The 12,870-nt window shown below is 32.9% G+C and overlaps 1 protein-coding gene across 4 annotated transcripts; it reads right to left on the bottom strand.

Annotated features, from left to right (window-relative positions):
• Nucleotides 1-4,647: 4,647 nt before the first annotated feature.
• Nucleotides 4,648-8,908, bottom strand: LOC102596756 (eukaryotic peptide chain release factor subunit 1-3-like). Of its 4 annotated transcripts, none has more exons than XM_015305329.1 (2): nt 8,789-8,908; nt 4,648-6,303 (listed from the first exon to the last, which is right to left on the bottom strand). In XM_015305329.1, the coding sequence occupies exon 2, from the start codon at nt 6,257-6,259 to the stop codon at nt 4,946-4,948; it is 1,314 nt and encodes a 437-aa protein (XP_015160815.1). In that variant the 5' UTR covers nt 6,260-6,303; nt 8,789-8,908; the 3' UTR covers nt 4,648-4,945. The 4 variants fall into 4 exon arrangements, with proteins under 4 accessions (XP_015160815.1, XP_006367238.1, XP_015160813.1 ...); XM_006367176.2 differs by having other exon boundaries at nt 4,648-6,298; XM_015305327.1 differs by having other exon boundaries at nt 8,794-8,908.
• Between the last annotated feature and the right edge of the window lie 3,962 nt (nt 8,909-12,870).

Below are 12,870 nucleotides of genomic sequence, written 5' to 3'. Positions count from 1 at the left end.
GTTATTGTGTATTTGTGTTGATAAGAAATAGTAAGTATCTCGTAAAATTAACTAAGGTGCAGGTAAATTAAGTATTATGAAAGCATAGACTATGAAGTTATCACAGTCATAACACGTGTTCTATTTTTTTTTTGAAGATTAATTACTAATCTAACTTCTCATTGAAAGTTATCAGTTTACACTCAATTTGACCTTTCGTGAATTAATTATCGAATTTCTTCAATTTCAAACTATTAAAAATAATTGTCTTTAAAAAATTAATTAAAGTCATTTGAAGAGATTTTGTTATTTTTCAAAAAGAATTATGTATTTCTATAAATATCTTTTACATATTTCGATAGTGTATAAACTTCATTAAATAATTGAGAATGGAAATTTTAGTTTGAAGTATGAATCTCTTACTTCTCTTCCCTGTCAAAACATGAATTAATAAAAGTCAAAAAGTTTCTTTCCCAAGAAAAGACATATGGATCACCAATCAATTGTCTTGCATGTATTTTGTGCCGTACTAATTTAGGTTTCCTATTCCATCACCTCGGATTTCGTGGAGATAGAGATGTTATTTTCCAAAGTCCTCGACCCAAGTGTAACAATCAAAATAATTACTAGTACTTCCTCTGTCTCTAATTATTTGTTCAATTTTTTTTTATTTGTCCCTTTTTATTGTCCATTTAGACAAATCAAAAAAGGACAAAAAAATTTTACGTACTATATCCTCAATTAATTAATTTTAAAAAAGTCTTGAAAATCTTTGACTTTTAATTCATCCACTTCATAATTAATATGATTAAAATGATAAACTTACTATGTCATCATTGTTTTCTTAATAAGTTTGTCAATTCAAAAGTTGACAAGTAATTAAAGACAGGAGAAGTATTAAAGAATGGAATATGACAGTACTGAAGAAAACATGATAGTAATACATACTTAACATACTAGGAACAATAATAAAAGTGAAATAGTAAAATAGTGTGATATCCAAAACACAATAAACAACCAAAGATAACAAATAACAAAAGAATATACATGAATAAAGCTAGTAACACAAAGACGGTGCTCCCAACTACCACACAACTATCTACTGCCCTTTTATACTACTTCGTGATTTCTATACCTTTTTATCTATAATCACGTCCTCGGAGGACATCAATGTATGATCTACTAATACTAATGAGAGTTTCCAATACAATAAGTATGAGTTCAATTTTCACTATTCTCATTCTTGCTCCCTTCCCCATTGGAGGAACTATGTTTGCACAAGTTAATATAGATTGGAGGTTGAATTTACTCAATGAGAAAAATGATGGGACTAATATCATAACTAAGCTTAACTTTGAGGATGAAAAGTATACTTAAACATAATATAAGGGGCAAACACGTGTAATTTCCATACAAAAAGGCACCCAAAATACATCCCACAACATATTGAATTCCAAAAATTAGTACTCCACTACAATTCTACGTCCAAACAGTTTTCCATAAATAAAATTCCAAAAACAAAAAAAAGGTAAAACTAATTCATGGTCAAATGAACACTTAATTCGTAGACTCCTATTATATGAGTCAATGCCAATAACCAATAGTGAGAGACTTTTATGATGTGTTACCTACAAATTTACCAGGTATTTCACCTGATCGTGATATTGACCTAATTTGTCTATAATCTTTGAACCTCTGAATCCTACATCATGTGTTTATAAAAGGATAAACAGTAAAAAAAATTATTACTCCACTACAATACTACGTCCAAACAGTTTTCCATAAATGAAATTCCAAAAACAAAAAAAAAGGTAAAACTTATCCATGGTCAAACGAGCACTTAATTCGTAGACTCCTATTATATGAGTCGATGCCAATAATTAGTAGTGAGAAACTTTTATGATGTGTTACCTACAAATTTATCATGTATTCCACCTGATCGTGATATTGACCTAATTTGTCTATAATCTTTGAACCTCTAAATCCTACCCCATGTGTTTATAAAAGGATAAACAGTAAAAAAAATTCTTACTCCACTACAATTCTACGTCCAAACAGTCTTCCATAAATGAAATACCAAAAACGAAAAAAAAGGTAAAACTTATCCATGGTCAAACGAGCACTTAATTCGTAGACTCCTATTATATGTGTCGATGCCAATAACCAGTAGTGAGAGACTTTTACGATGTGTTACCTACAAATTTACCAGGTATTCCACCTGATCGTGATATTGACCTAATTTGTCTATAATCTTTGAACCTCTGAATCCTACATCATGTGTTTATAAAAGGATAAACAGTAAAAAAATTATTACTCCACAACAATTCTACGTCCAAACAATTTTCCATAAATGAAATTCCAAAAACGAAAAAAAGGTAAAACTTATCCATGGTCAAACGAGCACTTAATTCGTGGACTCCTATTATATGAGTCGATGCCAATATCAGTAGTGAGAGACTTTTACGATGTGTGTCCTATAAATTTACCAGATATTCTACCTGATCGTGATATTGACCTAATTTGTCTATAATCTTTGAACCTCTGAATCCTACCCCATGTGTTTATAAAAGAATAAACAGTAAAAGAATTATTAGCAAAAAAGAACAAGATGCAAGAACTCCTCAAAACAGTGTTGTATTGTAAAGGAAAAAAACATAAAAAAGTTATTTGACCATTTCATGACGAAAAAATGGAATTATGACAGCATTGCTTTTATGATGATGAATAGTTTGTATACAATCTTAGCACATGCATGTAAGAGAATACTGAAGTATATACTGAAATGAGGTCACTATTATAAACTGACAAACAACAAATGATCAAAGTATTTTTTTTTTCATTCAATTGTTTTTGCTGTTACATCACCATCACTCATCATCTATTTGTTCAAAACAAGTGCAATCCGACCACCTGCTTTCTACTGTAGTCTGTCAATATTGCATTTTAAAAGAGTAACAACGATATACTCAATGTAATTTTACGAGTGGAGTCTAGAAAGGATAGTGTGTATGCAACTTTACTCCTTACCCTGTGAAGATAGAGAGGTTTTCGACAGGCCCTCGATTCAACTGAAACAAACATATCAAACTCAAGTATTGCATTTAAAAGAGTAACGGCATATCCAGTGTAATCTCATCACAAGTAAGGTATAGGAAGGAAGTTATGTGTACACGGTCTTACCCCTCTCTTGTGAAGATAGACCCTTTGTTCAAGTATAACATATCAAAATCAAGTATTGCATGTATTTAAAAAAGTAAAGAAAAAGGTTTTTGGCGATGAATGGGGGAGAGGTGGGGTCAAATGGCGAAGCTAGGGTGGTTTGGCTAAACGCAATAGTTTTGGTTCAAATGAAGTACATGTCGCAAACAAATCAGTTGAATATATACAAATTTTTGATGTAGAACTCAATAACTTAAAAGGACTAGAATCTCAAACTCATAAACTTCAAATTTTGACCCCGTCTCTAACAAGTACTCTTGTGAACAAAGGTTTTTTAAGATCCTTTTGCCTATGAAAGAATTAGGAACATGCAATGTACAACTGCATGATTAGCCTGATAAGGGTAAACACAAGGAAACTTGTAATTAGGGGTGGCAATTGAACGGGTTGGATCAAAATTGGGAGGGTCATAAAGGGTTAAGACAACAATCGGGTCAAAACCCTACCCAACCCATATTTGCTTAAGGTCAAAACAGATTAGGTAATGGATTATATAACGGGTCAAGACCCGACCCAACCCAACCCAATTTTTACTAAACTTATTTGTTTTATTTGTTCTTTTAAACTATTTTAGTACCTAATAAATTTTGTTTTTCTTTATTATGACTATATATAACATATTCCATTGAAAAAAAAAAGTTTTTTTAAAATATTTTGACAAGATTTCTCATGAGCCAATTCAGGTTACATATCAACTCAATTTTTAACGAGTTGAAATGGCTTGAATTGAAATGAATTGAGGTAATGAATGGGTAGGTTATCTTGAACGGGTTGGACGAATTGAGTTTGATTTTGCCACCCCTACATGTAATGTACAACTACATGATTAGGCTAATAGAGTAAACACAAGGAAGCATGCAATGTGCTAAAAATGAACGGAGGATTAAGGGTGTAATACAACAAAGGAAGCATCCTCTCCTGCAAGCACAACTTGTGCTGCTTGCCAAACATATTTGTATTCACAAACAATGGCCAATCTAGAGTAGACACATCAGATTTGGCCGAATCCGTTGTGTCTAAGTCTGAATAGACTAATTCTAAATCCTGAATCCGCCAATCATGATCAATCTGGAAACATATCCTTCCACATAACCATGCAAGAAAAATATCAATTAGTGTTGGGCTAAATCAGCCTAAAGATACTCGTAACAAACCTCACACCATTAGGAGATCCTACACCTTATACGTAGCTTCCAAATCTACTTTGTTCGCACACCAGGCGTTACACTAGAATCAAGCAAGGCATAAGTATCAGTTGAACAATGCATTAGTTCTAAAATCAAACTGCACTAACAAGGTTTCCAACAGATAGAATCAACAAAGTAACCATGCTCATTGAGCAAAGCACAATGCCCTCAACACATAATACCTAACTTTAGAGAAATGCAAATATGCAAGTAACCATGTTGTTATAGGAGGAAATGAAATAGCGAGGTGGGTCGCGGTTCTGACTAGCAATTTAAATCCCATTACAAACAAGACATAGTTCATAACAGCAGTAGCAAACTCACAAGGGTAAGGTAGATAGGCTCATAAACAATAAGAAGTCCTATTTCCAATTGAAGATAGTCCCGAAAAGAAACCTGTTTCACATGTAAAGGAAAAGCAAACAATTTTTAACAACATCAAAGACTCAATAATTGATACTAAGGATGATAGCAGGAAATTCATTGCTAAGATAACCTCAAAACTTTCAACAAATTGCATCTCTTTATCCATCATCTGGGTTAAGGAGATGGAAATAAGCTTAATCAGAATCCTCAAAATATTCCCCTTCATCAGATGGCTCATCAAACGAACGCATGTCAAGCTGGTAACGAAGGATTCCCCCAATGCCACCAAATCCTCGGCAGAACTGTGACCCCTCTTGAGACCTGTTAGTGACAAACTCAAGTGAACAACCAAAGGTTTTGTACTCATTGGCGAACCACTCCAATAGCGGCATTTTGTCCTGGACCTCCAATTCAGCTGAATTTTCAGGATCCTTGAAGTTGCTTTGATCAGCCTCTTGGTCCTTGTTTAGGTGCTTAATGACAATCTCATTGGTAACACTATTTTTCAGCACATAACGGTTTATATCAAGATTTTCCCAAACAATAAGAGTTTCAACAGCTCCCATCTCCAGAGCTTTTATTGTGTCATCCACACCAAATACATACTTTCCAGTATCTTGACTGATTTCCTCAAAGAATTTTCCTATCAAGCGCTTCTCTTGTATGAACTTCACATTGGAGAGAATCTCAGCAGATAGCTCAATGGCCTGACTGAATCCATTCTCCCCACCATAGGACACATCAACCACATTAAGTATCTTTGCCTGAAGACGTGGATCAAACATATCAGACTGGCTCAGCTCTGTCTTGAAATCAGCTGACCCAGCAAGTATTAGTCCAGATACATTTGGCTGACTAGTGGCTGGATTAATGAAGAACTGAGTAGCAAGCTCTGCTGTCTTCCTCACATAGTTATGGCGTTTCTCCATTCGAAGACGAGCAAATCGCAGAGCTGATTGACCTCCTCTTCCATGCTTCTTGGGAAGGTCAACAGTGAATTTATGAAGAATTTCCCTAGTGTTGCCACTTAATGTCCCAAAAAGAGTACCATTACCATCCATGACAATGAAACCAAACTTCTCATCTGATTCCAAAAGCTCACCCAGAGGTCCCGTGTGAAACTTGTTGTCACATAGGTATAGAGACGCATTAATGGGCTTAAAAGGTGTAAGGTCAAAGGTTACCTTCTTTTCCTTCCCATCTTCAGTCATTATAGTTCCAGTATAAAGGACCAAACCATTCGGAGGTACCTTATTATACAGTTTAAGCCTCTGCTGGGCAGACGTTATTGCACCAAGGACAGACTGACGATTTACTCTGCTCTTAATATTTGATGCAGTACCATATTCTTCCGCCAACATCTTGGTAATCCTAGATATCTGATCACCAGGAGGAATAATAAGAGAGATCATACTGGTACCATTTCCTCTGGCAGATTCAAGGGCTTTGATTAACTTTTTCATTTTCCATATTTCAATATTCTTGTCATTTTCTTGGCCATCTGCCATTGCAAATTGATACTACCACAAGCTGAGCTATAAATTAGCCTAACCTAGGAAGCAAATTGAAGACAAATTAGTGTCCACATCATCGGGAATGTAAAATTCAGAAAATAAGCCAGAAGGATAATGTAAGAATAGAAATTTCAGGTGCATGCTCAAGTACGTACTACTAAGCATTCAATTACAGGGCTTCATCAATGAATAAAACATTGACAATCTCTCTTAAACAATCAAAAGTAAATAAAACAGATAATGCACATTTTTCAGCACCCTATAGCTTTTTTAGCTATCAACATGGTTTAGACAAGAGATATCATTTAATCATGGAACGCCTTTTTTCGGTCATTACAAACTGTGGACATAATAATCTGATATCTTGTTGGTTTTATCTAGCATTATCATGCTACAAATGCAATAGTCTGAGTGTTAGATATGAATGCTATGATTTTCCACAATTGAACTTCATCACACACAATTGAGTATATTTCTTCTTAGAAAAGAAATAAAAAAAAATTAACCAACTCAGCCCTGACTACCAAAAAGAAATGGCATCCCTCGAAATATAGAAGAGCAGTACAACAGTAGAGTATACATCTAAGAATTAGCAGCAACCAAGGCTTTATCAAATCACAATTATCCTCTATCATCTTCTCATGATAAAATACCTTTAATACTAGCTTCTCTTGATTATCCAACACTTCTAGTGCCTGGACTCTTCATCTGGCTTGACACCCCCGTGTCAAATGGGTATGATAGAACGTAAGACGTAAGTAATCATATTGATGCTTCAATATTCACTTACTATCTATTTTCATGGAGACATTATGAATGTAAGTAACCTACGATCTATTTTCATGAAGACATTTTAAATGTAAGCAGAGATTTCATATCTATAATTTCTACTTCTTAAGACTTAAGTACTCCAGGGCTTCATGAAGTAGAGAGGGTTCCTAGTCCAGGAAAAACTGCCCGAGAAACTAGTGCAAATGCAGCAATACAATAAGTACAAAACCATACCCATGTCTAGGCTGAAAATCTACACCTGGTTCCCAATGATAAGGACAATTCACCTTTATTAATTTCTGAAAGAAACAACCCTAAAACAACTGTAGTACTATCTAATAAGTCGAGACCAAAAATATTATTGAACGTAGGTAGACGAGAAAATATGAAATTCTGCGGCATCAGCACTAACCAAACTCTTATACCACTAGAATCAAAGGCAAACTGATGAGGTTACATTCATAAAAAAACTAAACAAGTTTCACATTAACTAACTAAAGCCACCTCTCTTTCGAGATTCTGCGAACCATAAATCATGGAACAAACAAAGAGATTGGGTCTTGACATATTCATTGGGCAGTCATTTCATGCATTCCGAATCAAACAATAACAATTACAACATCATACCCAGGGTATTCCATAGGTGGAATCTAGGGAGGGTAGAGTCTACCAGACCTTACCTAACCTCATACAGGTAATGATTGTTTCAGAAAGACCATCGACTCAAGTAACGCACATCAAAGCAGTTTGAAATAGAAACATACAGAAGTAGAGAGGACATAGCAAAAAAAAGGGAAAACAAGGAACAATAACAATAGCTAAATAATGCGATAACCAAAGCACATGAAACAACAACGAGTCACAAAAATCGTAGGACAAGAAACTATGAGAATACTACTACTACTACTACTACTGGTATGAACGGAGAAACAAGTATGCTGCACCAAACTACCACCAAGCCTATCCACGGGATAGCGAGACAACGATCAATTACCTATGCACCTTTTGCCTTAATCCACAACCTCTTATCTAAGGTCATATCCTCGGTAAGCTGAAGATGTGACATGTCTTGTCTTAACCTCTTCCTGAATCCTGATACTTCCTTGGCGTACCTCTACCTCTCCCTAAACCCACCATAGCCACCCTCTCACACCTCCTCACTAGGGCACCTACACCATCTCCTCTTGTTATAAGTTGAAATTATGACATGTCCTGTCTCATCACCTCTTCCCAATACTTCCTAGGCCTCCTACCTCTACCTCTCCTTAAACCCACCATAGTCAACCTCTCACACCTCCTCACTAGGGCACCTACACCATCTCCTCTTATGCTGAACTATTTCACTCCCGCTTCCCTCGTCTTATCCACCACAAAGAGCACCCCCACCTTATCACACATATCTTCAGTGCTAATCTAATCTCTCCGCTGAGTACACATTTTGAATCTTATTTTAGTATATCTACAACAATTTCTCTAGTTATCAGCACAACATAGCTCTAGTAATAAGATTTCTCATACAAATACAACTATCATCGAGATTGATACAACCAGTAAATCCTTAATAAGTCAACCCACACATAAGACGATCAATTTGAAGATACTTAAGCAAAACTAAAAACAAACAAAAAAACACGAATCCAAGCAAATCAATTACAATATCTTCTATTAGATTGAATTCAAACAATCTCAAATCAAAATTTGAAGCTAAACAATGAAAATCTATGATAATTTTCAGAGAAATGAAGGTTATACCTTACCTGTTGGAAGCAGCAGGCGCAGTAGCTCGAGCAAAGTTGGGCTGTTGAAAAAATGTGGAAACCCTTTTGAGTAAACTTCGAAATAATAAAAAAACTGAAAAACTTTACTCCAACAATTTTTACGTTTTGCTTTAATTGTAATATCACAAAAGAGTTGCTTCGTGTATTGTTTTTGGTATAGAGTAATTGAGAAAGTAAATTTTTTATTTTTTTTTAACTTTCTTTAATAAAATATTTCATTTTTCTCTTATTTTATTGGAGTATTTATTTACTGGATTATAAGGAGGTCATCAAATTGTAAATGTTTTTTTTTGTTCAAAAAGACTTAGGATTTTTATTTATACTATTAGAATATTTTTAGGAAAAACTATCTAAGTACGCAAATATTTCTATCATAAATATTAATTCACTCTATAGTTTGAAATAATTACATATTGTCTCACTAATTAATAATTTAGTACAAGATTTCAAGTCAGATGCACCATTTCTTCATATTTCAAGTCGAATGTATGTCTCAAAGATACTTGAGATACATGTATTTTTTCGTACCAGATACAGAGAGAAAGGTTAGTGAGAGAGGAGGAGAGGTGAGCGAGAGACGGGGAGAGGCGAGCGAGAGAGGAGAGAGGCGGAGTGAGAGAGTCAACATGTATTTTTTTTATATTAGACATGTATCTTTGGTACAAGATATATAATGGGAGAGAGACGAGGAGAAGAGTCATTGTATTTTATATACATGTAAATTACTCTTGAATTCGGTGTATCTTAAATGAATTACACCTAATTTGATCCGCATGTATTTGTGATACATGTATTTTAGCAACTTTTGGTAAACATAGTTTTAGGTTGAATGAGGGAAAATTTGAATTATTTTCTCATACGTTAAAGACATATTTGACCTGATAGGTGGAATGAGGGGCAAATTTGATCTAATAGGTGGAATGAGGAGCAAATTTTGAACTATTTCTAATAGGTTAAGTTTATTTTTTATCCAATAGATAGAAGGAAGGACAAATTTGATCCAATAGGTAGAAGGTGAATTTTTTTGAACCATTTCTAATACTTTGTAGACATTTTCAAACCTTTTTCGAGAAAAGGAATATATTTTCAATGTTATATGTCTGAAGTGGTTACAAAATGAATATATTTACAAACAAAAATAAATTTCAATTTCAACAACTTAAATAGCAACCCCAAAGTTGGGTATTTGTATGTTTCACCCCATTTTTATTTATCTACTTTGATTTGTTGAACTCGAGCTAAAAGTTCTTCGAAAATAACCTCTTTATCTCATAAGGTTGTGTACAATTTGCGTACATTCTACTTTCTTAAATTTTACTAGGTATATTGTTACCTAAAACTTACATAAATCCACTAGTTTAGGAGCTAATTACACCCTAGTTTGCAATATTATGAATCTACCATATTTTGGTGCGTCCACATACATGTATCTCGGGATACATTGGGTCAAAAATAGGTGTAATTTGTTATAGATACATTGTATCTAAGTGGATTCGTATGTATCTGAGATACATAACAAATCTCCCCCATCTCTCTTCTCTCTCGCTCACCACTCTCATATATATCTGGTATTCTAGATATATGTGAATCACACCAGAAACATACATATACATATATCTACTGCATATTTAGTGTGATTCGCATGTACATGGGATGCATGACTATCTCACTCACCTTCCTCCCAATCTCATTCGCCTCTCTCCCTATTTTAGTATATCTGATAGCAAAATACATGTATCTAAGTGTATTTTTTTTAATAGATGGTAGAAAACTCTTAATTAGTGGTATAATATGTAATATTTTAAAAGTATATGTAATAATAATATATATGATAGTGGAGTATGTCTAATTATGTAGTTTCTCCTATTTTTATTGTTGTTGGCCCATTCCAGTTACCTTTAATTAGTAGCCCACTTAACCAAGCCCAAAATGAACTGGGTCCGTCCAGAGTGTGATGGGCTAAGAAGCACCCTCTCTTTTTTTTTTTAGGCAAAATTGTATGAAATAACAAATTATTAATTCAAATTAAATGTTATAGTCATAGTTTATTTTAATTGTAATTTGCAACAAACATCCCCTTTTTTTGTCATCTGATTTGGTATACAATTAGCCATTTTCAATATACAATTAGTCATTTTATACATTTCGGTATAAAATGTATAAAATGCGTTTGTGTTTGTATAAAGCGAGAGAAAAGTGTATATACAAATACATATACATATATTTTTTTCCTAAACACTTATAATTATACAAATACAGATTTTATCATACAAATTACAATGTATAAATGAATTTATACAAAACTGAACAATTTGTATAAAATTGGATGTTTGTAGCGAATTATACAAATCAAAAGCTTCATATCAAACATAAAATTTGTTATGGAGCCGCAATTATGCAAACTATAGCTATACCATACAAATATGATTTTTATGTTTGCTATATGTGAAAGTTTTTTTTTTTTTTTTTGTATAGTTCTATCATTTGATTATGAATTTGTTATATATATGGTTGTTGTTGTTGTTTTTTTTTTTTAAAAAAAATACTATTAATGAAGTTTTATATTGTAGTTATATAAATTATAATTCCATATTTTTTATAAAAAAAAAACTTACTTCATCAAGATTGATATAAAGAGTTATATATAGTAAATCGATTTTATTTAATTATGTAATTTCTTTTTATATGATTAGTACAAAAAACATAAGCTCATATAGTGCAAGACAATAGATTTCAATGATTCATGAATTATTAGTGGTTAAAAATATATGATTAGTACACAATACATGCATATGATGAAAGATTAGATGGATATCTTTTTAAGAACAAAAAATCTTATGTGGGCCGTTATTATAACTTTATTCTCAAAACACTAAAGTTTAAAAGGAAAAGGAAAAAAGAGAGAAAAAAAAGGTTATATTTTACATAAATCTCATAGTGTTTTGAGTTAATTACATTATATCCCTACTTTTTTTAAAAATTACAAAAATCTCTTAAAAAGAAATTTAAGAATTTCGAATACATCCTAGAACGTCTGGATGCATAACGACCGATACATAAGTCTTTTGTATGTTACGCTAAGAAAAAAGAAAAAATCAATTTACAATCCCATATAACACGCAATCACGTTTTAATCACCACTATTTAACCCCTCTCAACGTGTAATAACTTCAACAATTAAAATTCGAAAATTGTTCAAGCAGATCGTCCTACATCCTTTCAACTTTGATTAAAAAAATTAACAAATTTGGAGAAGATACATCATGAATATATTGACTTTGCTGAGACATTCAGAAGTCTGGAAATCTAAAGTAAGGTATGAACGATACAAAAGCGATGGAATCGTTATTGGAGAAAATATTTAGTTTGCGCGTATGAAATCAAAAATTGCAACTGAATTAGAAATTGATGAATTGAAGAAAAAACTAGATATCAGATACATCGTAAAAGGTAATTTTGATACATGACTAAACACATCTAAAGACACTTAATACAAAATTGATACATGAATTTCGATACATAATCATGTGTAGTGTGTCAGCTTTGTATTAGGTGTGTTTAGTTGTGTATTCGATACATAACAGTGGGTACTGTATGCATCGGTAAAAATTGATGAATTGAGGAAAAAAACAGACATTAGATACATCATAGAAGGATAATTCTGATACAGATTTGAACACAACTAAACACACCTAGTACAAATTTGATACATGAATTCTGATATATAATCATATGTACTGTGTTAGCTTTGTATTAGGTGTTTTTAGTTATGTATCTGATATATAACAGTGGACAATATATGTATCGAGTACTAAAATATAATGAAAGTTGACATAGTTATAAATAAGATTCATACTGATTTAGATTTGAAATAATTGAAGTTATGTATCAACACTAACATTTGTACTAGATACATTGTACACAAACAAAGTTGTAATGTATCTGATAGTTGAAACATAAACATGATACATAAGTAAACACACAAATATTAACCAAATACATTAGAAATTTGAACCTTGGGTAGAGAAGACTGTATAGTAAAACCATCGACACCCC

This window comes from Solanum tuberosum, unplaced genomic scaffold, assembly GCF_000226075.1.
Source record: "Solanum tuberosum cultivar DM 1-3 516 R44 unplaced genomic scaffold, SolTub_3.0 scf00745, whole genome shotgun sequence".
NCBI classification, from domain to species: domain Eukaryota; kingdom Viridiplantae; phylum Streptophyta; class Magnoliopsida; order Solanales; family Solanaceae; genus Solanum; species Solanum tuberosum.
The sequence above is the reverse complement of the archived record's forward strand: the minus strand, read 5'-3'. Positions and strand labels throughout refer to the sequence as shown.

Coding starts and splice junctions, on each gene's coding strand:
- LOC102596756 (XM_015305329.1), bottom strand. CDS start 6,259: ATGGCAGATGGCCAAGAAAATGACAAGAATATTGAAATATGGAAAATG.